The 27,981-nt window shown below is 31.2% G+C and overlaps 1 protein-coding gene across 11 annotated transcripts; it reads right to left on the bottom strand.

Moving 5' to 3' along the window:
- Window positions 1–63: 63 nt before the first annotated feature.
- LOC107362000 (uncharacterized) lies at window positions 64–27,980 on the bottom strand. Of its 11 annotated transcripts, none has more exons than XM_089267503.1 (13): window positions 27,844–27,980; window positions 16,610–16,811; window positions 5,871–6,515; window positions 4,800–5,063; window positions 4,613–4,716; window positions 4,344–4,508; window positions 4,076–4,246; window positions 3,506–3,945; window positions 3,339–3,388; window positions 3,121–3,225; window positions 2,536–3,040; window positions 1,290–2,455; window positions 64–681 (listed from the first exon to the last, which is right to left on the bottom strand). In XM_089267503.1, exons 1-13 carry the CDS (start codon window positions 27,946–27,948, stop codon window positions 653–655), a joined length of 3,951 nt encoding a protein of 1,316 aa, XP_089123629.1. In that variant the 5' UTR covers window positions 27,949–27,980; the 3' UTR covers window positions 64–652. The 11 variants fall into 11 exon arrangements, with proteins under 11 accessions (XP_089123629.1, XP_089123627.1, XP_089123624.1 ...); XM_089267501.1 differs by having other exon boundaries at window positions 4,800–5,066; XM_089267498.1 differs by having other exon boundaries at window positions 1,143–2,455; window positions 4,800–5,066.
- Between the last annotated feature and the right edge of the window lies 1 nt (window position 27,981).

Raw genomic sequence — 27,981 nt, forward strand, 5'->3', positions numbered from 1 at the left:
CGCGCTTAGCAACGAGGTTTTTAGAAAATAAAGTCATGTGAATGAAATGAAATTGAAAACAAGTTCTTTACCAAAGGATAAATATATTTGGAAGAGAATTCTTTTTTTTTGTATTATCAGTTTGATATACATTTTTAAGTGTGTAAATACGAGAGCGAAAGAGGTAAAGGTAATAGAGTGGAGTAAAAATAAGAGAATTGAATGAAAAGTGGGAAATTTAAGACCAGAAAGAAAGAGTTGAGAAGTAGAAGAAAAGGAAATTTTTCATACAAACATTTAGACTGCATAAATTGAATTTGATAAAATATTTCAACGACAGTTAAATTAACACCAAAAAAATCTTGATTTCACAACGATTGAATCGCAATTTTTTAAATATTTTTTTTATATATATTTACTTAGATTTTTCTTTAATCACTGGAGATTGTAATAGTTTCAAATGATACTTGAATCGGTTTGAAATTGTCAACAAATCCTTAGAAGATCACCGTTAAAGTTGCTTGATAAATCTTTAAAATGGTCGTCATTGGTCAACAAAACAAAACCATAGTTTCACAAAAAAATAAAAACTGAAAAAACGCAAACAAACAAAAGGCTCAATATTATCTTTGTAATTAATATAATATATATAAACTATATATATTTGTTCATGTTAACTGCTTTGTTTCATCCTGTAGTCGTCTTCAAAGTGTAAATAAATTAAACATTCAGATTGAAACACATAACCAAGCCAGAGGAACGCAGGATATTTTGGGGTCCATTCAACGATTTCAATGAGATAAATAAACAGGGTTGATGGGCAGGACGTAAATGAAAACAAAATGAAAATCGAACATAAAAAAAGAAAAAAAGAAAAAAAATTGTAAGAAATAAGAATAAAAAAAGTAAAAAACAAGGCAAAAAGGGTTTCAATATTTGAATAAATAAAAGGAGTCAATATATTCTCAAAAACATTGAAGAAAGCAAGATGATAATACTGAGAAATGATAGGTATAATAATAATAATGATAATAATATAATCATCGCAATCATAATGATAAAATGGTTCCCTAGACAGCAAAAACAAACGATATTCATTAATGGTTTGTTCAGAGGTTGAAATATGGGTTAGTAATTTGATCAAGCTGATGTTATCCGTTTACCATGAAGTCGAACCATTATGAATTCATGTTTCCCTGGATGACGATCAGTTGATACAGAATTTTTTGATGTTGCTGTTTTCATCTCTTTTTCAGCTTCTTTCTTCTTTGCTTTTGAGAGTCGAGCAACTTCACAATAGGTTAATTTACCTCCATTTTCACAAATATCATCACCATTATTATCACAATCATTCTCTTTGCCATCAGTTTTACCCTCGCCATCAGTGCTATTATCAGAAAGCTTGATTCCTGAATTTTCTTTGCAAGAATGATGATGACTGTTTAATTTGTCCTCAATAGGTAAACCTCCATTAAGTGTAACTCGCAATGATACGTCGTCAGGTCGAGTTGAACAAATTGAAGGCTTTTTTGTCTCTGAAATTGGAGTCATTTGGCGGAAACTTTTAAGATATCCTTTCAACAAAACTTTAGTCGTCGTTGCTGATGTTCCTTGTGTAGTTGTTGAATTGGAAATATTTTTTGACAATTTGGAAATATTGGCTTCATTAGTTAATGCTGGAGACGAGGATGGAAAAGATTCAACAGAAGGACTTTCGGCAATACTGGCTTTGGCAACTTCTTTATCATCAATAACAATAGCACCATCCTGATTATCACCTTTAGAAGAAGTCACTAGATCAATATTTTCGTTCATCTTGTTATCATTATCATTATTACCACAGACAGTATTTATATTTTTATTACAGCTAATTCCTTTTGCATCTTTTAAATTTTCACCATTGTGTCCTGAAAAATCATGACTTTTCTCATGACTATCATTGCACGTTTCAATCTTTTTAATTGCTCCATTGGAGGTTAAATGTACCCTGCCCGAGTGATGATTAAGTGTTGAAAATAAGCTTGGATTATGGGTTGATGAAACATTTGACTTTTTGTTGCTGTCTTTTGTCTCTTTGGGTAGACAATTAACATCCAAGGTAGACTTTGCTCGATTGTTGGACTCATTATTATTGATTGATAAGGTTTTGCAGTTAAGGTTAACTTTCATTATATCACTGTTATGTTTGTTACTGTGTTTGTTTGAGGCAAGAGTAGGGTTATTAACAAAAGTACTGCTACTACTACCACCAATATAATTGATATTATTACAATTACTATTACTACTGTTTTTATCACCCGATGATGTTGAACTCGTCCGACCAGTTTGACTGATTGTACGAAGAGACTTTCCTGTCTTAGAGACAGTTCCTCGAACTATGTCGGCTAATGATCCATTGGAATTTGAATTTAAAGTAATTTTGATCACAGATTCACGATTGTCCGTATTATTACATTCACTTGATGGTGAAGTTGAACTATAAGAATGAGAAAACGTTATAATTAGAGTTAAATACTGTGTGAAAATGCGTTTGTTAGATACTATTGTAATACTTACGAGATGCCGTTTGATGAACCCAACTTGGGAAAGTTGTGTGCGTCTGCTGGAGCATCTACTTCTGAGCTCGGAAGCGGAGGAAATGCCGATGATACAAGATCAAAGTCTTGAGCCTTTGGCATCTTTTTCCTCTCTGGACTACGAGCATGCTTGTTTTCATTAACAGTTCGTGGGTTAAGTTTGCTACTTGAATTGACTGTTGTTATCTCAGATGTTTTTGCTGTTGCTGATTGCATCGGTGATGCTATTGCAGTTGCTATTGTAGTTGTAATCGTTGTTGATGAAGATGCTACTGATGTTGATGATGCATTCGCTGATTGTGCTGATTGATTTACTTCATCTTTCTTCTTCTTTCTTATTGGTTTTGTTAAAGATCGAGCAGAAAGATTGGATTGAATAGCATTTGATGCAGTCAGAACTGACTCATTATTATTCAATCGACCAACAACAATCTCATGTTTACTTGAATCATTGAAATTTGAAGATGATTCGCGTGACTCAGTTCCTGTTGACAAAAGATGACAGTGTGAGAAAATTCAATTGACTTTCATAATGAAGGAAATACTCTTTTAAACTAAAACTTACTGGAAGAGTTTACTTTCTTTAATTGAATCTGAGTTGGAAGAGCCGCTGATAGATTATTTCTTTGATTATCATCACAATTATGTGATGAATTTGTCGACCATGGCTCTGTTGAAATTGAAGAAGAAAAGATTATTTTCAATATTAAAATGTCTCAAAATAAGGAAACTCAAACTCATTCATCAAAACTGACAAAAGAAACAGTAATTTTTTATCTTTACCTAAATTTTTGACTCTTTTATCACCGTTTTGATTGATTTTGATAGATAATCTGAAATAAAAGAAAGGAATAGTTCAATATTAATAAGATGAAAATGAATTCGTGTTTGAAAATAGAGTGAGGAAATGGATAGTTTACTAAATGAGTAAAATTAGCTGGAAGAATTACCTATTTTCTGAACTTTGCCGATTTTCATTGGAATGCGCATCATTTATTTTCGCTGAATTTGTCTTACTTTGCAGATGAACATTTGAATGATGATGAGTTGAATGATTGTCATGATTCGAAATTGGCGTTGCGCTAAACCGAGATCCAGGACAACCATGATTAACTATTGAACCCGAATAAGAATTGTGATTCTTTCGCAAATTTAAATGGCAACTATTACCAGTAACACCTGAACTACTGATTGAGGCATTTGTCGAAGTTCCAGATCCACGAAGCAAGAAAGGCGATGGTCGAGAAGGTGCATTGTGGACTGGCTTGAATGCAGCATGTGGTGAGAGACCGTTTAAAGTGAAAACTGTGCTTAAATCGTAGCATTGAGTCGTTGATGGAGCTGGATATGTATGCAGCATAGTAGGTGGTGGTAATAAAGTTGGGAATATCTGTTGATGGAAAGAAAATATGAATAATTATAAAAGAGGAAAAATCAATCTCTCAATTAATTCATAGCCATTCATTAGAGAATGAGAGAGATGGAGAAAAAGGTGTATTAAATGACCATCAGGTACATACTGAAGGGATTGTTGGATAAGATGGATTAGTTGGAATTGCTGGATTGTAAACACCATTGGCATTAACTGGACTCTCCAAGGTATTCAAGTTTCCTTCAAATCCAATATTTGGTTCAGCTCCACTTTTAAAAGTTGTATAACTCGAGATAACTGGTTTAGCTTTAATTCGAGCCTAAGTGGATGTTGAAATAGTAAAAAAATCAAGATTGATATCAGAAAAATTGGGTTGTGTGAAGAACAGAATATCGACCATTTTAATGAAGACTTACCATTATTGGTTTATCTTGAAACGTTTTGACTTCTTCTCTTAAATATCTGAAAGCTCGTTGAGCATCTTCATCTGATTCAAATGAAACATACCAACTATTGTTGTGCGCGAATTCACAAGAAACGAATTTTGGACAATCTTTACCGCTAAAGAGATCTTGAACGTCCTGGTCATTTATGAATGAGGAGAGAGAGAAAGAAAAAAATGAAAATTCTTTCAAATTCAAGTAAAATATCTTGAAATTTCCAATAAATTTTTAGATAGTCTTACTTTAAGAGGAGTTGATTCGGGTATTTCCCTGAGAATGAGAACACATCTTTTGCTGATTGGACGAACTTTTTGACCACTATCGTCGACTTGAACACATTGTGATTCTATAGTAAAAATAATTTAGATGGTTATGTTAGCTATTATGTAAAGTAATGATTGAGTTAAAATCGATGAACAGTTCACTTACCTTTAAGAACACTAACAATGAGGTCAATGTTGCGAGTCAATCTTTTGATTTGATCGAAGTTGGCAACAGTACTGATTGGAACATATTGATCACTGTCCATTTGAGATTTTAAATAAGAATCACGGGATAAATTTTCACGAGAAAAGTAATACTCTAATTGATGTTGGAGCATAACTTTTAACCTGTCTAGCGGTATTGATTCCTCTAAAGGCCTGATTTCCTCTTTTGATTGATAAGAATGCTGCTGAAAGTGATGATGGTTACCTGCTAAGAAAATAGATGATAAAAATAGAAAATTAATGAAAAATTACTTAAAATGAAAATCACAACACATTTGAAAACTCAACCATGCCAGCATATGCATGTTGAATGATGACATTAAGAGAACTGCATAGATTGAACAAAAACAACTAGATTTAGTTAATTGGTTATTAAAATGTAAATGTTGAAACACTCAATCAACACATATTACTAAAAAATTAGACAGAATTTAATTTAAATAAAAAAACTAGACCAAAATAACAACTAGACATGCTTTTTTCTCTGTTTCAAGTCTTTAACAAAGACTTGTAAGATGTATCAGAAGTTCAATTTTTCAAAATTAACCGCTATGCTTTAATCTTATGGCCAAGAAGTATTACTCTTTGTTTATGGCGGTGGATCGTTTTATTTTTGCAAACCTAATGTGAGTTAGTTCCAATTATTTCTTTCTAATTAATTTTGTGTTTGTGTAATTAAATTAACAACACCCTAAAGATTGGGATTGATGATTGGAAATTCTCATTAATCAATAAACACAAGAAATCCAGTGCTTCTTATGGACTAATTTATAAAGGATAATAAGTTGTAATGAATCTATATTTGTGTACCAAACGAATCATCTTGTTTTGAGTTACGATGGAATTTTAATATGATTTTATAATCATATCATGTCTGCCAATCTTAAGAATTTTAATCTTCAAAATCAAGAGGAGTGTTTAAAAGGTAAGATCACAGCTTTTTTTCGTGAAAATGTTAAACAGCAACCAAACAAGATTGTTATTATTTGTGTTTTTGCTTTCTTAAACAAACCTTTTCTCAAATGATCAGGAGGAATGAAAGGTGCCATATTGGTCGAGCCATGGTCAATGCTCTTATTACATCTACATTGGCATACTTTATTAGCAAAATCAACGGAGCCAGCTAACCATGTATTTGGAACCTCAAGAGAAATCAATGGATTGGCTGCTACTGCAGGAGGTGCCAAAGCTGCTACTGGTGTAGCAGTTGATGATGACGACGATTGAGGTGACAATTGTTGCGATTGGGGTGGCGTTGAAGATGAGGTCAAAGATGTCGATGATGATGCATTTAACAATGGTTGGAAACATTGACCTGATCCTAGGTAGCCCGAATCCTTAGAAGCTCTGCTGCTACTTGTACTGCTACTACTTCCACTGCTGCTTGAACATCCACTGTCAAAATTGCTTTCATCAAATCTTTTCCTATTACTATTTTCATTATTACTATTGTTAGCATTTGACACTTTGTTTAATTCACCGTTTTCCTCATTTCCTTTGCATCGTTCAATTGTATCATCGTCTTCAAGAATAGGATTGGTTGAGGAAGAAGATGATGAAGATGACGATTCTTTACCAGAGCTGGTAATTTTTATCGATTGGGGCACTCGCAAGCAACGTCTATTGCCCTCATCATAACTGATGCCTTCATTGACTGCTGCTATGGAAGAAAAATATGGAGAAAAAGAATGAAATGGAGATCAGAATTGTACATTTTTCAATTTAATCTTTTGATTAATCTAAAACTAGACGAGATCAAAAAATAACGAGCATCAAACCCACAGCTCATCACCCTTCAGCCTAGTATACCTCAGGACATTGACTCATACATCTCATGGTTGTTCAAAAACCCGTATTATAAGGTATAATATACAAGCCCTCATAATTCAACACCTCGAGTGTAAAAATTGCATAAAAAGGTGAGTTCAATCAGCTGTTTCTATCTAATTTGTTATTAATTGTTATCTTAATGTTATTATTTCTCTTTAGAATCTGCGGTAGTTCGAGGAATATATACCTACAAGGATTTTTTCGTCATTTTTGGGTTTATCTTTCAGATTACGAAAAATAATGAGACACATATTTAGGCTTCTTTCGCTGGTGCACCTTTAATAATATCCAAGCACTTTAAGTAAGGATATTGCATTGTAATGTATTTCAGTTACTGAAAAGTGACTCAACACTTTCATTTTGATGTTTTCATTCAGAATTAGTTTCATGTCCTTTTCAATGATTGCAATACATTACTGTCCTTACTAAAAACACCTGAATATGATTAATAGTGCACTAGTGAAAAAAGCCATAATACGCGTCTCATTTTTCGTTCTCAACAAGATAAGGTCGAAAAAATTCCTAACAGTTACAAGCAAGGGTCCTTCCCTTGTGAATATCAAATTTAGGTTGGATTACTGTTGCTGACGAATCGTTTTGATCAATTTTACACAGAAAGAGCTTTGTTATCTCTGCTTGTGTACTAAATCGGTAATTGAATTATATTTTCCAGAAAAGGCCGAACAAGAAAAGTCAACTAATTGAGTGATTTATTTTTCTCCTTCTTGGTTTTAAAATTTACATATGTATACACAAAGTCTGAATGCATTTATTTCGTTTTGCAACAAAGTATTTGTACTGATTCTGTTTTTGCATAAATTCAGTATGAAGTGCTCACAATCGACTCTAGAAATTGTCAGAAAACAAAAAAAAAGTAATAAATTGGTAACCATAATGAATATGGTGATGAAAAAGAAGATGTTTCAAACCAATAATATGTAAGGTATGTACACCTAAGCAACTTGATTCACAAATAAACGACTGACTTCGTTCTTTCTTTATCCTTTTTCTCTTATTTAGTTATTTCTTATTTTTTATCTTGTTTGATCATTGTTTCCAGTTTCCCAAGTGATTGTTATGATGATGATGAAGTTACACAAAAGGAAAAAAAGACATAAGTAGAAATCGAAGGAAAGGAAAGCAAAAGGAAAATAAGAAGAGGAAAAAAGAGGCCAAACCATGGTATAATCAAATTGCAATAATAGATTCAAGGCACGATTATGTTTAACTTGGAAGTGGCCAGAGAAGCAGCGTCTCAGACTTTTGGATAACAACAATAACAGAAAAAGCTATATATTCAAGTAGATAGGAAACAGAAAGCAAATATCAACAACAACAATCATAATAATAACAGCATCAACAGTAGAAACAAGTGAACACACTAAACAAATTAATAATATCAAGTAATGGAAGACAAGTGAATAACCAGAATATAATAAGGAATGTAAACAAGGAAGCAAATATGGAAGTGGAAAAAATTAAATCAAGATTACTTCATGGGGATTCTTGAATAACTAATTGGAGAGAAAGGTAAACCCAGATGATGATAATCAATAGCAGACCAAATAATCAACAAGCTACTCCATTTATTTCATGATAAAGACATCGTATATGGAATAAACAGAAGATGGTTTTGTTGACGTTCATCATCATAATGGTGATAATGGCGATGATGGTGATGATGGAGATTATATGGAAGGGATTTCAAGAGGAAAAACAAAGAAGCAAATGCAAATTACATGATAAACAGGAACCAGAGTGAACAGTCAACAAATGATTTAACCAATAATCAAATTGACCTTGGTTAACTTTAATGTTCCCTTGCCTACAAATTTTGCTTGTTTTATGGGTTTCATTTGAAAAAGTGCAGTTAGTTGCTAACTTGTTGCTGATATTGTTGCCAGCAAATGTTCACCAAGGATAGACCAGAAAGACTGACGACGAAAATTAATTTGAATATCTGTAAGATGCAATTAATGTTAATATTTATGAAGACAGAGTACAAGGCAAACGATTATAACATAAATTTTTATTATCTTGTAACCATTTTGCCAGTCCATTCTGTCAGTAATAATTTAATAATATTCAATTCATTCCATGATAAATTACTTTTCATCGACACATTTTTCAATTTTTAATTCTAGTCATATCATTCTTTTTCTTCTTTTTTTCAGCCAGTTTCTCCAGTCAACTCATGGTTACAATGTGGATACATTATTAATATTGGATTGAGATAAAGTAACAAAATATATTGTAGGAAACATCAAATCAAATAAGATTGATTAACTTCACTCATCTGGATAAAGCTGGTGTTGTATCCATTGATAAATGACTCTGTCTGCCAAGTTTGATGATCAAATGGTTATGAAATGCAATTTAATGTGATTGTAATAAACGTTAATTGATATGTAATATTACGTATCAATTTTACAATCCTTTTCATTTGATTATCATTACCAATTTTCAGGGAAACATTTATGGGCTACAATGTTTTTTTACCTTCACCAGTGATTAAAAGAGTGATAAATTGTCATCAAATTGAAATTGATTTTTCTTGTTCTACACCCGAAACATTTTCATTATTTGACCGCTTCTAGTTAATTACTCTAATCACTGAATCTGACTGTTACAATAAATACAATGCAATAAGGAATCAAATCAGTGAAAGCTACAAAAAAAGGTTCGTAATGAAGGAATCAAATGATAAGCATTTTGCTAATGTAAATCAATCAATGTATTGCAATAATTGAAAGGTAAATTACAATTAGATTATCAACCAATCAATAAACATTTCATTGTCTCATTAAATCTTTAAACTAATCAATATCAACCTTTATTTTCACCACAGCCAACAATCAATGTAAAAAAGGCAACAACCAAATGAGCAACATAAAGGCAATCCAATTCAAGAGAAATGGTAAACTGATCAAATGAATATCTCATGATAAAAGGAATGGTGGAAATGTCAAACAGTAAATTATTTTCCAATATCAATCAACATTGAGAAGTAAATTGTGGAATTAAAAATTGTACAAAAACAAAAGTAATTGGTAATTAAAACTGCAATGTTTCCATCAAAACCATTACAACCAAAATCATGTATTGTTGACATACAGCAAGATGTGTGTAGGTTGATAGGTAAAGATGATGAAAAATGATGAACAAGAATAATCAAGAAGGAGAAATGAAAATATCTCAGTTTAACCATGATTTGGTTGCAGGTATGAAATAGGTAAACAACGTGTTTAATTAATAGCTGTAAATCAATGGAAGCCTAAAGGTTATGAGAAAGGGTAAAAAATACCAGAAAAAAAAGTTAAATCAATAAAGATATATTAAAGATGTCATGAATCTATTTATATATATTGATGATCATGATAACCAGGCATCCATAACCAGAAAAAAACATTATCATTAATGCATATAATTGTTTAGTGATTCAATGGATTTGAGTAATTCATGTAAATCTGTAAATTGAATTTTGTGTCTTCCAGATACAAATCTCAATGTATTGTTGTCAGCATTGTAAACAATTTTCATCTCATTATTTGTATCTATTTAAATTGTATTTGTTAGCACAATAAAAGGACAGACAAAAGGTTGGAGATACTGAGAATGAATGGATTTTAATTAAATCAACTTCAAGTGAAGTTTATTAATGCTAACAATTTACATTTCAACAATACTTATTGACTATGTAAATAGGGAACAAAACTGTTAAACTTTGATATTTATGCTCACAGATATTTCAATGTTAGATGGATAAACGTTAAAAAATCAATTTTCATTCACCGATAGAGACCAGGGAAGGTTACAAATGTTAAAAGCTAGTTTACAGCAATACAATTATGTGACTCTTAATTCAATTCAAATCTTCAATTGTAAAGGTTAAGGTTTTGAATCAACTGAATAAATTGAAAAGTCAAATACAAATTTGTAAACAAAGCTGTCTTTTTAACAGCAACAGCTTTATTTAACCTTTCAACTAACACCAAATGTTTTCATGTTTTAAGTTGACGATTTTTCAGACGAATCATTTTTCCCTGTGTGAGAAATTCATGAAACAATTGCCAATTCGCATCTTTGGTGACAAAAAATTTAAATTGTGAAAAGGTTAGAGTGATAAAAGTCAATCTCAATCAATAAATCAAATCAAGTTACTGAGATTTGAACCAAATCCTTGGTAAAATAACCCGATGTCTTTCAAGCTTGGAGTCAAATTTATTACAAGCGTAATTTAAACTCATAATTGAAATGCTGTAATGATCAACTCTAGTCATAAAAACCGATCAATAATTCATCTAACCTTAGCTTGACTCAATTATCAGAGTGATGCTAAAATAACATGATGACGCTCAATAAACTTGCAGCCAAATAACCGTTTAAGATGTTTCAGATATTAGGTTAAAGTCAACTTGAACCAAATAACCCAAATACAGTCTCGTCTGATCAATTTGTTACAATAATGCAAAATAAGACGATATTGAAAAGTCTTATTCAGCCAAAACAGCTCAAGTTGAAGCCAAATTTTACACAAAATTTCGTCTCAAAACAAAGGTTATGTTCATGGTTTTCCAGTCAATCATTTGAAATACTCTGAATTTCAACGTTTCTCTGTTAATTATTTTCATGTTCAACATTTTCTTTATGAAATAAATGGATAAAAAGTGAATCAAATGAGTGTAATGTAAATTTTCAAGTAAATAATGATTACCCTTGTAAGCATTAAAAGCACATCAGAGACACTAAAGTGACCCAACTCTTGAGAGTGAAAAAAGCAAGACTTATTCAATAAGAATGAACAAGATGAAGAAAAAAACAAAATAACATGAAAAGTAACAACTGGGAATGATAACTACAAGTCAAAATAACACTTTAATTTGACATTTTTTGTCTACTTCATCTTCATCATTGTCTTCATGATCATCTTGAGAGGAAAAAAAAGTAAAATGGGTTAAATGGTTAAAGTTATTCAGGCTCAATGGAAAAGGGTAACAATGAATTCACCAAGGAAAATGTATATAACCATAATCTTGCAATTTTCTTGCTCTTTTCACCTTTTCCTTTTCACCATTTTACTGGTTCATCAGTCTTCATCATCACCCTAAACATCATAAACATCATTGTCATCATTATTGTCCTTGCACCTTCAACTAATTTTGTTATTCAAATTGTTTGACTTTTTGCCTCTTCTTCCAACCCTAACTTCAACACTAATTTTACTTAATAACTTAACACTAATGAATATCAAATGAATAATATTAACAGTTAGATTAAACAGTATTCAGAGACAACCATTAATCTAACATGATAACCAATTTCACGTTTTTTTCTTATTCTTACAACAATACTTTCAGATTCTTGAACACACTTAATCAGTTCAACAGTTATTAATTGGACAAAAAAGCTATTAATAACATTTCAAGTTATTCACTTCAAAATTGATAATTCAATTTGGCTAACCAGTGATGCAGTTTCAACCTTTTTTTTGTCTAACTTGAGTTTTCCTTATAATTTGATGATTCCTAATGTGATCATGAATTTTGAGCGATTGAACAGAATTGTTTTTGAATAAATTCATTGCTATGGTAAAGGTCAAAGGGATATATTTTTAATGGTAAATACATTTTGACATATGTTGATGTTTTAATCAAATTGCGAGTTTTCCTTTGTTTTTTACTGTAGTTTAATGAGACATTTGCTAATAAAGCAACAATTGTGAAAATGTTTTTCCCTCAAATGGCAACCTTTTTGGAAGCTAATTAAACTGATTTAAAACTGTATCAAACTCAATTAAATTCAAGTCTTTTCAACAAACACTCTAATCCAAGATAAACCAATTTGATTGCCTTTATTGTTGACGATTAAAACAGTCAATTAGAGTCTTTTTAAAACCATTTAACTGACGACTTCAATGGAAACTGTTGTTAACTTCCTTTTATTTTGCTAGTTAATCAAAATTGAAATGATTATAAATAATACAAATCAATGTTTGCACATGAAAATTGGGTAAAAAATAAAGGCACAAAATGAGTGAAAAAATGTACGCTTGAAAGGAATTGAATAATATTGAGAGTAAATAGAGAAAAAAATATAATATTAAGTTAAAGTCAAGAGTAAAGAGGACAAGTAATGGTCAGTTTGGACAAACTTAGCATTTGGTAAAATCAACTCCTACGTAACATCAGATTAATGGATAAATGGTTGAAGTTGACGAGAATGATGACGATCATGATGACTATGATGATGGTAATTGGATTAGATCAATTTTACAGTGGATTGAAAGTTAATAACAATTTGCAAGCCAACTCTAGATTTAACCCGATAACAGTTAAATCTTATAATCTGGTCTACTTAAATAATTGTTTTCAATGTAAGGAGGATCTGCCAAAATCGACTCCAATTTTTCCCAATAAATCTTTTCCAATCCAAATTGTTGATTACGAATATTTAATTTGCTTTTCATCTTCCCAAGACATTAAAAAATAAAGACTTAAAGAGTTGAATTGATATTCACACTCGAGAAATGAAATAATTGCTATTTCAAAAACCTTTGATTCCAAAAATCAATAAGATTTTTATTTAACTATCAAAGCTTTTCACTTTCATGAAACATTCGTCTTTTCATTTAGCATTTAAAAATCATCTGAATTTCATCAAGAAATTAGTCAACAATCAATTTAACCTGATTAACACCATCGGATTATCTTGCTACATCAACGTTGAACCTCATGAAACTGGGAGACATTTTGATTCCTCAACTTGACCTTACTTTGGCTATTTTCAGCTCATGAGAATATTTCAAGAGGCGATTTTGTCGATTTTCATGAGCAGATCCTCTTTGGTGTTCAATTAAAACGTTGTTTACGTAGTTAACCAATTATTGATTTATCTTTCTAGCATCTAATAAAAGGTCTAATAAAAGGATTTGAAAAGGGAAAAAAGAGCAAAATTTTGGGTTAATTTGGTAAAAGCTGAACAACAATCTTGACTAACCTTTACATTAACTTGGTTGTAATCCTTGAAGATGTGCTCATTTGATTACATCAAATGATTTAATCTTATTTTGCTAGTTAAACTGAATGGCTTAATAACAATCAATCAATACATTTGTTACCAGTAAAAACTAATTGATCATCTTGTTATTATCAACAATTGCGTAGGAAGTGTAAACACATCAAACAACAAACCCAAATGAGTATGTAAATAGAGTCATTTTTTTACTTGTTGTTTGTATACATTTCAATGAATCTATTTTTATCCCTTCAATAGTCATCCATTCTCATCAATTTCATCATTATAATCATCATAATCATCATTATCTTCATTGTTAATAACATTGGTAACCATAATTCAATATTAATCACATTAATAATTGAAAGAGTTGAACGAGTCAAAACGAGAAAACAAAAAGCGAAGACTTATTTTTAGACTCGCTGGTAAACTGCTATTTATAAAACGTTTGCCTTATATTAAGAAATGATAATGATGGACCGTCAATTGATCAGATAATTTACGTTCATTGAGCAAATCGGAAATTCAGCTCAATCATGATTATTATGGAGTAAAAATGAATAGAGTCTAGAAGATGAAGAAAAGGCAAAATTAGAAAAGAGTTGCCTACTTGATTCTATTTTTTGCATAAATCACTTTTTTCCTTCTTTACTTTTTCCTCAATCTAATTTAAATTATCAGCATTTTAGGATTTATTGGCTTTGCCTTTGCAATCCTTTGGAAATTCATTTCCAGTCAAAGATAAGGTAAAAATGGAAACCCATTCAACCCATTTCAATCCATATTATTTATCTCTTCACCTTCACTTCATCCATTGAAACTTTTCATATTTTCAACTCTTCTTTGTAATACTTTCACCATGAAAAAAAGAGTTATTTTCAACATTTGCTTTTCACATTTTGTAACGTTTACTGTTGAGTTAAATGTACAATTATAATGTAGCTTTTGTTGCTATTTCATGTTTGTTTATTTGTTTGTTATCTATTAATGTTCAATCCAATCAACCAGAACTTTCCATTGCTATTCAATATTATCTCTTATTCATATTCGTTTGGTTGAAAGAAGAAGAGAAATGCAAAGAAAAAACAAACAAAATGCAATTGATTTTCGATGAATATGAGAAGCCAGAAACTGATTAACTCTGATAGGCAAAGGATAATCAACGATTAAAGTTGTAAAATCATGTAAACATTTTCTTGCAAAAAAGAAGCAAAGTTTTCCATGAAAACGAACCATAGCAACAAGTGACTTTACTCTTCCATTTTCTGGTTTTTTTTCTGGTTCTTATGGTTTGTCCATTGCAACCTTTAATCGCACTTTTACATTGATGATGTTCACTGAGTATCAACTTGATCATGTTATTATTATTAATATTTAATTGGACATTTTTTTTCTCTCTTTACCTTTGTTTTCATATCGAATCGTAATTATGTCTGATAACCTGATCATGACAATAGTCACAGTTACCATGGGAATTCAAGTAAATGTAATAGAAAAATGAAATTATAATATTTATAATGATTAGCAAATGATTAATCAATGAAACTCTGGTTGAACTGAAAAGGGAACAAAATCATTGAACACAATATTGAATGTTCAGTTTAAATGAATGGCAAAAACAAAAGGCTTTTACAAAAGGCTCAGAGAAACAAAAGTTCAATTCGATTCAATATTTAAGAAGATTCTTCAAGTTAATTGAGTCGATTGTCAGGCAAATTCAAGTACAATAGTTGATAAAATGTTGACCTTTTTGGTGCAAACATTTTTCTTCGATGAAACAGGTTTTCATCAGATAATCATTGATATTTATTATTTATAAGTTTTCTGTAAAAATATTTTCCACCAAAAATCCCGGGAATTTTGCCTTTTTTTACACTCAAAGGAAATGTTATTATTCTGATTCTTTGCCTGATTCAATCTGAATCTATCTGGGTTTAACTTCCCAGACAAACTTGATGAAAGACAAAAAAGATTGGCTAAGTTCATTTACCTTTTCAGGGTAATATTCAATCTCAATTGGTTTGTTTTCTTCTTCGTTTTTTTCTGTCTTTTTGTTTTCTCAGGTTTATTCAAAAAATTAATATCAAGAAAATTCATATTCATTGATTGAGAGCTTTCAATTGCTTTGATTAACACTCTTCAAGTTTGCTTGTCCTTTTCATTTACATTCAATTATAACAGCAATAACTTATCGATTAATTTAATTTCCCTGATGAAAATGGTTAACCTAAATGATTAAAGTTGCGTTTTTGGTTTATCATTTTATAATTATCATTTGATTTGAAACTTGATTAGGATTGACCTGAAAATGGAAAATGAATTTAAAAAAAAGTAGGGAAATAAAAAGTTCATCTGTAAACATTATTTGCTTATAAAGTCTGCATTAAACAAGTTTTTTCACATTTTCATGCTCATAATTAGACTCGAAATTTGTAGTTAATCAAAAAAAACTAATTTGTTTGTAATTTAAATTGAAACTATCAAGACAATCTCAAGAGTCAACATTTGGAGATTTAAATTAAATATGATTAATCAAAGTTAACAGTTTTCCAGACAAACAATTGTAGACTTATTCAACCTTAAGATTTGCTTATTAAATATGCAATTAATTTGAATAATTTCCGAGTTAATTAATCAACATTTAATTTACAGAATCAATGATAAGTTGAAATCTTTAAAGTTTTAGTTAAATTGGCTATTTTTGATCAATCGATGGATGTTAATTAGAAATTTCAATTTCTGTAATTAGCCATTTTCCTTGCAGTTTTGTTGAACATTTTCAGTTTGGGTTTTGGGTTTCATTTTTTGGTGCAAACCTTTTTTTTACCTTCTGGGGTTTGAGCTCGGGTTTAAACCTCAAAAGGTTTGATTGATCAATGATTCATGATTATCTGATTCTGTTCTTACCTTTTGATAAATCCAAAGTTCTTCTTCTCCTTCCGTCATCTCGTTTATCATCATTGTCCCTCCTTGTCTTTGGACGATCACGTGAAGATCTTGAACTGTTATTAGCATTATTACAGCAGGAATTGTTGAGACAATTGTGATCACTTTTGAATGTATCACGAGATCCAACATTGGCCATTGGAGATCTGAGACATGTTTTGATCTGAAATCGAAACAAGATAAGTTAATCAATTTGACCAATTGGTATCATGAGCCAGAAAATATCGTTCAATATCAAACTTAATCGTGAGGAAAGCTGAGAAAAGGTGAAAAGTAAAGAATGAGAAGAAACAAGATTTCAATTTGTATTCCAATTCTTTGTGTTTCTTTGAAAAAGCAAATTTACTTTTTCGTTTCGTTTCAATCTTTTACCTTATTATTGTGATAATACTTTGAGTTAAATAATATTAACTAGAGAATGAAAGTTGGAACAAAATGAAATCTTCGAAAAAAATATCTTAAAATTAAAGATTATACAAGTTATTGTTGGGAGTGAAAACTCCCAAAGAGAGTTGACTTTGCTTTGTTTTTGCCTTTTCATTAAATTTAGAGTTAATACGCTTCTAGAATCATGATACAGAATTAATAAGAAACTTTCAATGGAATTAGTATCATTGAGTATTAAAAGGGAAGTAAAAGGTTAAATGATGATAAGTTTAAGGTTTCAGTTTCAAGTTTTCATGACGGAAGTTGATTAATATTCTGGTTGCTGCTTGTAACAATTAAGTTGACTTGTAAGGTGTAAGTCATCTTGACTTTTGGTGATTGTTCAGGTTCAATAGCATATTCAGTAGATTCACTAATTTTTCAACTTTCTTGTTTCAAGATTTAAGGTTTAAATTAATATGTCAAGGTATGGATGAAGGTTTGGATTTCAATTGTCAACCAATTTGCAAGGTTTAATCATTACAATTGACTTTTTTTGGGTAAATGATTATCCAAATGTTAAAATGGTTTTTGTCTTTAGCGTGTTTAACGACTGTCACTGATTTTTATGATTTATTAATGATCACAGAAGAGTGAAAAATGATGATTAAGTGAAAATGAAAAATTGAATTAAATAACAATCAAGAATAGAGTTGAATTGATTTGTATGGTTATGAAGTTGATGGTTAAACAAGATTGGAAAATACAAAAAAGATGAAAGTAAATAGAGAAAAAAATGTCAAATGTTTACTTGAATTCAATTTGTTGGAAACAATTAAATTAGTCTTGAATTTAGATTAAAGTTTAATCCCAAATTAAAGAGTAAATTGTGAAGAAAAGTGTTTGCTGTTAATGTTTCTTTTCAATATTATCATTATAATCAATTAGAGAAGGTTAATGTTGATGGAAATCGCAAAGAAACAATCAAAATGATTGTTGCATGAATTGTTACATTGATTGTTACATTGGCTGTTCCATGTGCTTTGATTGTACATTAATTATGATTATCATGATTCTTGTGAATGGTTAGATTGGTCAAATAAATTGTTGAAAGGAAATGTTTTGTTGAAAAAGTGAAATAAAAATGTATTGAAATGAAAAAGGTAATGAATGGTTAGGAAATTATTGGCACTGATTACTGATTATTTTATGATTAATGTTTCCATTGGTTCAGTCTTTTCATGTTTCAATATCATCATCATCATCATTGCTATTTCACATTTTAAGGTTAATTTAGTTACAATGGAAGAAGAAAAAAAAATCAGAATAATGTTAATAAAACAATTTCTTGCCAATCATTAACAATCAATTTGTCTAACTTTCTATGGGGAAAAAACAATCAATTTTGGTAAGGTGTTAAAGATTGTTCAATTGATTTAAAGTTATCTAATGCCATAAATCAATCTAGTTAATTGTGTTACGATTAACTCTTAACAAATCTATAATATTAGATGATTTCTGAGGGAAATAAATTTTCTGGTTTCTTTGCTGGTCTCATCTCTTCCATATTGGGTTCACTTAATTCCGGTAATCTGTAACATTAAATTAAAAATTTGTTAAAATCAAGTTTGGCTGTAGACTCATGATTAGCGGATTAGATTTGACTAAATGTTGATGAACAATTTAATTACTCAACATTTTTTCTTGCATTTCATTAGGTAATGGGTTGAGAGAAGGTTAAATAGGTGAAAATTAATTCATTGGGATTGAGTGAAAACAGATCAACTTGAAGATGATTAACCATTAACAGTGATAATAATATCTTGAGAATCAGTGAAAGGAGTGTGATTAATATTATTGTTGTGTTTACAGTAAAACCGTGAGTTGAAAGCTTAAAAAAACAATTCAACAGTTTGGGTTGTAAAGCATTTTAATGTACACCAAAACTATGAAATTGTTTTTTTTGGTGTTGTGTGAGTGTCTCTTAATTATCTCATTAAAAATGTGAATGTTTAATTAAGATATAAATATATACAGCTACATGCATGTAGATTGTATACATTTATGCACTAAGATGGGATAGTTTAGCTGATAATTACTTCAATAGAGTGGAAGAAATGTCTTGACATGAAAACGACAACAAAAAGTTAATCACAGTTTATTGTGCTTCAATGTTTGGATATTACTTTGCTCTATAAATTTGATTGTCAGTATACAATTGGTGAGACTGAGTGTCATCAATTGAATACATAATCACACTGTGAACGTGAAAGATTTGTAATACCATTAAACGCAATTGACACAACAGTTGATATTGTTAAAACCAATATACAACTGTTGCAGTTGCTGTTGCTGTTGCTGTTGCTGATGATGATGACGATAATGATGATGTGAGACAGATAGGGAAAATTTAAACACTGAAAGCTAAATGGCAGTTGATGGCAGCAATACAATCTCCATTACATATGATTAACGCTGTAAAATGAAAGAAAATCTAAATTAGTAAATCTGGTTAATTGCAATTGAGAACAAGAAGTTTAACACAAATATACTCTTTGATATATGATCAGTAATCAGTATTGATGACGGTGATGATGATAGATTGACTGGGTAAAAATCAATAGATGGCGGTTATGAGATAAAAAGTGAAATCGATTCAATTTTTGATTGAGACAATTCACAGGTGAGATAATATTGATAGAGCTTGATTGTATCGGTGATATTGGAGGGTTAGAATTGAAATAAATTATTATTTTACTCCATCATTGTCAAGGTCCTTCTCTTTGATGCCTTTTTTTTTGTGTTAAAAAAGAGAGAGAAACAAAAGTCCAAAACAAAGAGTTCTTTTGTTTACATTTAACTTCAGCTGATCTGCACCTTTTGACTCGATAAATTTGTTTCTATTCTTATTGATCATGTTTGGTATTTTACGTAACACGACAGTCAATATCAAACAGTTTACTAATAAACGTCATCACCATGATCACTGGCATCACTTTTATTTCTCTGTCCATCAAGTTGACATCAATGAAAGAGCTTTTTTAGTAAAGATGAGAGACTTTATCTAGCCTACCAAGACTAATGATTGTGGTTTGAAGTTGCTAATAAAAAGGAGTGAAAAAAAGGAGGTGGATGAAGGAAAGATGGAAAGAGGGATAAAAAGAGAAGTAGAAAGATGGTGGTTATGATGAGGATGATGAAACACAAGATGTAAGATGAAGTGAAGGTAAGAGTAAATAATCCAAACGAGAAGTGGATGATGAAGGGAAAGATGAAAAGTTGAAACGAAAGAAATGTTAAAAGAATTAAGTAAAACCATGTTTACCACCAGATTGAACACTTTATCCACCCAAATGGCAGAGACACTAAAATACCAGAAGACCAGTTGAAGAGTTTGGTTTAATTTTGCCTTTAAGCTATTAACCAAAGAATTTATACTGACAATTCAATCGATTAAATAAATAATTTCATGGTCACACTAACTGAGGAATTAAACGCTAATCGTAATCACTAAATCGCAACACCAAAAGATATCTTAAAAATCACGGCCATAAGTCAACAGTTCACTTTACATAGAAATCATTTATAATTTCAATAATTACTACCCTCTATTGACAATTTATTTAACCTCGCTTTTTGAAAAATCATTGTCTTGGTTAAAGATAACGGCTTTTTTCGTATCTTAATTTATGTTTAACCATTTTGTTTAATATTTTTATTCTTAAGAGTTATTTACTTTAATTTTAATTTCGTTATTTAGTCTGTTTGTGTTGATTAAATGTGAATAAGAGGGAAATTTATTCTAGCCTTGTTCATTGATGAGATTCATGATGGTTACATGTTAGAGAACAAAAAAACATGCTAATGCACATGATGTAACAACAGTGTTACTATTACACTTAAGTCTTGTCTGTTTACCTCCAATTATAATCAGGTTAATGATTGTTTAGCTTGTCTTTTTATTTTTATTATTTAATTTTTACCACTTTTTACTTTAATTTTGTGTTCACCATTTCCTTTATCTTTGTTTTTACCACCCGTTTTTTTTATAAAATTGTGAAATCAACTGTTACCATTAAGCCTCTTCCATGTATTACCGTGTTACCGCACATTCAAGCTCTGAGCTTTTAAATGAGTACCTCATTTATAAGTCTTTTTTGTTCTCAATAACGATGCGCTATGAGCTTAAAATTCACTTAGAAAAACCGGTTTACAATTAATTTATTTCTTAAGAATAAGCACTGATTTGATAAGCTTGATTATCATTTAATCTTATCAATCATTCACTTGTTACATCAGCAATGACCGTTTCCGTTTCCAGTGTAAAAGTTTCTTTTCCTTTGCAACCATGCCTTTCTTAGCAAAATTTAAAAAAATGAAAACGACTAATGAAAAAATCGTTGATTCTTGTATTGACCTCAGTACGAGGGAAAGATCGATAAGTCTAAGTGATCAAAACGGTGAAAATTTATGTGTGAACGACAATCTTAGACCATCAACCAGTTCAACGCTGTCAGTTGGAGAGGAACATAACGGTGAGCAATTTCATTTAAACCGTAATTTTGGATCATCGACAAGTGCAACGTGGTCGATTGATGAGGAACAAAACGGTGCTATTATTTGTTCAGACGACCATCTCGGACCATCGACCAGTGCAACTTGGACAATCGACGAGGAACAGAACGGTGTGGATGTTCATTTAGACGATAATCTCGGACCATTGACAAGTGAAACGTGGTCAGCTAGCCAAGAACAAAACGTTGAAACTCTCGATGCTAATGAACTTCGAGGATCATTGTTTTCAATCAATGAGGAGCCAAACGGTGAGAGTCAATTAAACAATAATTCCTATCGTTTATCACCCCGAAACGGTTTTTCAAACCAAGAAAGTTCCACCGACAATTTTTGGTCACAGTTACTGGGTGAAAGTTCTGAAGCCTCACTCAGTACCCAAAATTCTGAAAATCAACGTTCGTCAGCATCTAATGATGATTTATTAGCTAATGATGATGTACCATTAAAGAAACGTCGTAAAAGTTATACAACCGGTGACAAGCTTAGATACATTGAAGAGATCAGAAAAAACAATTATTCGATCAATAAAGCTGCCAAAATTTTTCAAATCCCAAGAAAAAATATTCAACGTTGGATTTCTCAGGAATCAGCATTGAAAACGGTTCGCGATGATCATGACGAGACAGTACGTCTACGTAGAAAGATTCCTAGGAAACGAGTACCAAAGTTCCAAGATATTGAGAAGAAACTTTTAGAACGGTTCTATGAACGACGATGTTCAGGACTCAGAGTTTCAGCTGATTGGTTGAAAAAAAATCAATGGACATAGCTCTTGAGCTCAATATACAAAACTTTTGTGCATCAAACGGTTATATTTCTAGATTTCTAAGCCGTAACTTGATTACATTAAGAAACGGTACTTCTGTTGGACAAAAATTACCTCAAGATGCTAAACGTCTTGCCTGTAATTTTATTGGACATTTTGAAACTCTCAGACAAAGATACAACGGCTGTGATATACTCTATGCTAACATGGATGAAGTACCGGTCTGGATTGACATGCCTGCCAATCATACATACGAAAGAAGAGGTGAAACTTCAGTCAAACTATCGTCAACCGGTCAAGAAAAAACGAGATTTACAGTTGTGTTAGCAACTCTTTCTAACGGTTTGAAACTAAGGCCAATGATCATATTCAAAGGTCGTGATGGTCGAGCTGAAGAGTATATCGGTAACGTTTTTGTAACTTACTCAAAAGGTGGTTCAATGAATGACGAATTGATGCAACGTTGGTTAAAAAAATGCTGGAAAACAAGGCCTAACAATATTATTGATAATTTGGATCATAGCGCATCGAAAAGACGAACCGTTTTAGTGATGGATTCATTTCCTTGTCATAAAAAGGAAAATTTCATTGAAGATCTTGATCGTTTTTATAATACTTCAACGGCTATAATTCCAGGAGGTTTGACAAAGGTATTACAACCTGCTGATGTATCATACAATAAAACGTTTAAAACAGAGATGCGTCGGTGCTGGGAAGACTGGATGGAGAACGGAAGAAAAGAGTTCACCAAATGACCATTGTGACCATTTATTAATTTATATCAATGGTCACATGTCTTACAAATGCATCTATGTAAGTGTAAAAAAGCGCAACTGGCTTATCAAAGCCTATCTTAAACGGTTACATCATTATCTAAGAAGCGCTTATTCAAGCAACAAAAACGGTTCATAACTCCGACTCATATACAAGTGCATGATTTTACCGGTGAAGAAAAATTAGGCTTATAAGTGAAGCTGATTCACTCATAAGCACAGAGCCTATTTGAGCGGTAACACGGTACTGTTTCTATGATTTGTTTTATGTGCTGTTGGCTGTTGATATTTGATAAATCACTGGATGGATTCTGATTATGATTGTTAATTATTTAATGGCTGAGTAATTAGATGTATTATATCAAGGTGTTATCACCAAAATAAAATACAGATTATCATCATTATTATATCTCGTAATTCTGATATCATTCTCATCAATATCAAGTCTTAATGATGCATGTAGATTATGTGGATAGTTTTGGCAAATGAATGAAACTCACAATTGTCAGATAAGATTTGCATTGAAACTGTAAAGGATCACCAATTCTTTCTCATTATTTTTTGGTTATTAATGTTTTTTTTGTTATCTTCAAGTTTCACTTCAGATCAAGTTTCATGTCAATTGAAAGGGGTAATCAAGTTGTTGCTGATACATTTTTGTTATTTAATCAAACCTTTCGACAGTCATGTTGCGCTTTTTTAACTCTTAACGTTTGTTATTTATTTTTTTTGCTAATAATGCTTCAATATTGATTTATTGATTAACCAATGATCCACACTAATCATTTTTGTTTTTTTCTATATCACAGATCCATGTTAATGGCCAATTGGTCAAGCAGTTAATTGTAAAATAATTGTGAACGGGAAAAATGATTTGGACAAAAGCGTCGTTATGATCACTTGGTAACAAAAAAATTAAGAGTGAAAAAAGGATTCAAGAATTAGGAAATTGTTGGTTGATAAATTGTTTATTATCTGGTTATTATGCCAAGAATAATGATGATGAAGATGATGGTCGATTGATTGATTTAATTGAGTAATCAAGTGAAATATAGCTGAAGTGAATCATTTACTTTGAAGAGTACAACTACAACAGCATCAACAGCAGCAAAAAGGGTAAAGTTAAAACGCATTTATTATCAATTATGGTATTAATATAACGGAAACCTGATTAAATAGAATCACCAGTTTCACGTTTTTTTTATTATTTGTTTTAATTTGATTACTCTTTTATTTAATCATTAATATATTATTTAGATTTCAATTTCTAATTTTGCCTCAATTTTCTTTATCCAGGTGATAAAATGAAACAATGAGGATGATATACATTTCACTCGGTTATACTCGATAGAATTGAGTTCATCAAGTAAAAAGGAGTAAAAAGGATAACTCTATGGAAATGTTATTAAAATATTAGGATAACAAGAAATTGCAGGTGTATGATGGCACAAAATAGGAATAACAACAAGAAAAAGAAGATGATAAAATGAGAAAAAGATCTTATTTTGATTAATCTGGATATGGAGACAGAAAAAGACGAATTGGATTAAAAAAGTTCAACCATTTAAATTATCAAGACATCACTTTACGGACAAAATAATGAGACAAACAGAAGGGAAAAAAAGAAGTGAAAAGCAAGAAAAGTAATGGCAAAGAAACCTATGGAAAGAGTTACTCTACATCAACTGTATTTACCATGTCATCAAAATTACAGGAGAAACTGATAAACCATTTGGATGATGAATTATTTTGTATAAAATATTAACGAAGGAGAAGCAGTAGAGAAAGAAGGTAAGACGATGACAATCCAAAGGGAAAAAAGATGAAGAGTTAAGAGAGAAGGGAAAATAGACAGAACCAGATAGACAGAGATGTTTATGAAGAAAAAAAAGCAATATTACAAGAAGACGAGGAAAGGAAAGGCAAAGGGAGAAAGAGTTATGACCTTTAACCTATGCTAGGAAGTGAAAGTCTCTTCTAAATTGGATAGATTTGCTTCCGCCTCCGTAAAAAAAATGTATAACATCGCCTACACCATTACACTTTTATCATCAACTCTATTTTATGTGCATCATCTTTTATTCTGACTAAACTCAATGGAGAGAGAAAAGGCAAGAGAGACTGGGTGAGATTGAAATATATTTCAAAAGTAAAAGGTGAGGGAGGATTGATTGAAAATTGAAAAGGTAACCTGATGAATACAATGGATGATGACATGAGAAAAAAAAATGATTAGGATATTTGTAAGTGTATTATGTTGATTGTCATTATAACTCAAACAAAACATTGGAAAAAGTTAAAGATAGTCTTTTTTTTTCAATGTGTGAATTGTAAACAGACAGGGGTGAAAAGGATGCTGATTGTGATGTTAATGAAGAGAGGTAAAAGAGTTATCATTTATTAAACATTTCATTTAAACTATTATAATTTTCATTTTACTTAAACATTTTTTTTTGCTTTCCTTTTTTTATAGCCTTTTTGTCATCTTATTTACTCATGGATTGTTTCATCTTTTACTCTCTTGATTTTGGTTCTGTTCAAGATGGAAAACCAACAAGTCTAAAACATTTATCCAATCATTCATGGGGAAATTTAGGTCAAAGGTCACTCGACTATCCATTGATGATAACTACGTAAATTGGTGTAAGGCGGGAGGAAAAGGAAGCGAGAGAGATAAAATAGATTCTGTTTGAAGATCATACTCTCACCCTTGCATGATCTTGCACAGAAGATATTTTTTTGAATAAAAATAGATAGCGAGGTGTTTCTACCCTCCATATTGATTATATCATTGCAATTGAGTGATAGTGTGTGTGTATGTGTCAGTGAGAGAAGGGAAAAAAAGAGCAAAGTAAGGAAGAGTAGAATCAGATGATGAAAAAGAGGCAACATGAAAAGAAAGATAAATGAAATCTCAAGATGATAGATAAGGGAATGTAAGGAGAGCAAGTTGGTGATCAAGAGCGAATACGAGATGGAAATGTCAATATGTATTAATGTTGACAGCCTGTTGCTTATTTCTGTATCTGACCTTCATTAGAATTGACCCCTTTCACCAAAGAAGTTATCATCATCATAGTCAATATAATAACAATATAACTCTCTCCAGTGAAGCAAACTAAAGAAACTGACGTTGCTGATTTTCACCAGCTAACATATTGTTTACCTTTTTACACTGAAATCAATACCAAGAAAGCCAAGTAAAGCAACAATTTGAAAGAAACAGTTGAACACAAGAGGAAATTGGTTAAAGGAAATGGTTTCCATCAAAATATCAAGACAAGTTTGGAGAATGAAGCAGAATGAGAAGCAAAAAACGTCCAAAATATTTGAAAAAGACTATCTTTTTCTTCATCTTCACCAGGTTTCCACCAGGAAAGTTCATTATATCAAAAAAAGTGCAAAATCCTAACGGTGCAAAGGTTGCCTGTCTTCATTTTTTCATAACCATCTTCAACTTTATCTGTCTCTTTCTACTTGTTTCTCAATGGTTGAGAGTATCGTTAAAGCGCGGGTAAACGCTTCAGGTGATGACAGTTATGGCGCAGTAAGGGAAAGAGATGATGACGACAGATAAAAAAGAGGATTGTAAAGTAAGAGAAGAGAAGGGAAACTTGAAATATCGTTTCTGTTTTTTCAGTTATAACGATGGAAAAAAAGTAACCAAGTAGATCACTAATAACTGAAAACGGGTAACCTTTAAAAGCCTTGAAGCTATGCAAAATCCGGTAACAAATATTTGACCTAACACAGCTCCTGTTTTGTTGCTATTTTTGGTTTATTCGTTTGTTTTTTTTCTTCAATTTCTATCTTCATCTGCATCATCATCATGTTTCAAAGTTTCAGCTTTTTTTATCTTGTTTTGCTCTTTTGCTTTCTCTCTCTTTCCATCTTTCTTTTCTCTAGCTTTACCTGATTACCATCACATCGCCATCACATTTCTTTCCATCTATCTGATTGATGTAAATTTTATCGTAAACTGAACCATGTTTCAACGTTTCTACATTACTTGTTCAAAGATATGTTCAAGGTATTGCAAGATAAACCCCATTCAGACCAAACCATTCACCTAGACTGGAGCGCATTAATCATAATCAACAATAAGTATGATAATCATGAATAATATTGCCTAAAAATATGAATCTTATCCTAATCTTTCTCTTATTTTCTTCTACTCTTTTTTATCATTTCAGTTTTCCATTTCCGCTCTGATCATAATCAACGACTTACAAAAAAACGTCAATCAACGCACTGTGATGGCACACGTTTCAGGTCAAATTCCGATCAACAGTAAAGAGGAGAAAGAAAGAAAGATGATGAGAAAAAGCAAGAGAGGAAACTTGAATGGTTGAGTGAGAATAACGAGTGAGTCGATTATTAACTAGTACCAACATAAAGCGGCCTAACATTGATCATCTTTCTCTCTCTCTCTCTCTCTTTCTCTCCCTTTTGATTAGAAAGAGAAGATATAAATATATATATATTTATGAGAGAGTAAGGAAGAGAAGGAAAAATGAAGAGCGGGATTCAACGTCACGTTACGTTCAGCAGTAAGAGTCAAAAAAGGGCGCACGTTACAGGGTTAAATTTGAGCTTGATTAAAAGTAGAGGCAAGTGAAGCAAAAAAATGAACCATTTGATAATTAAATAAGAAATGTGAATTAAGTTTGATAATTTTCTGTTTTTAGGTGTTTTATGGGAAAAGGATAGATTACCTTTTGGATTACGAAGCACCTCGGAGAGTAAGCTGTGCATATGTAAGTGTCCTGGGAATCCAGGAAGGAAGGAAGCGGAAAACCAGTGGCTTGATGCAACGTCATCAATACGGTCAAGCAGTTAGCTTCGTTGTATGA

The sequence above is a fragment of the Tetranychus urticae genome, chromosome 2, assembly GCF_039701765.1.
Source record: "Tetranychus urticae isolate SD_2017Ah chromosome 2, NJAU_TeUrti_SD_1.0, whole genome shotgun sequence".
In the NCBI taxonomy this organism is placed as follows: Eukaryota; Metazoa; Arthropoda; class Arachnida; order Trombidiformes; family Tetranychidae; genus Tetranychus; species Tetranychus urticae.

Bases quoted from the DNA above. Each gene is read 5' to 3' on its own strand.
- LOC107362000 (XM_089267497.1), bottom strand. From the start codon at position 27,948: ATGACGTTGCATCAAGCCACTGGTTTTCCGCTTCCTTCCTTCCTGGAT. The intron at 3,946-4,075 runs GTATGTACCTGA...TTCCATCAACAG, and splicing joins CTTATCCAACAATCCCTTCA to ATATTCCCAACTTTATTACC. The intron at 3,389-3,505 runs GTAATTCTTCCA...CTTTTATTTCAG, and splicing joins CGGCAAAGTTCAGAAAATAG to ATTATCTATCAAAATCAATC.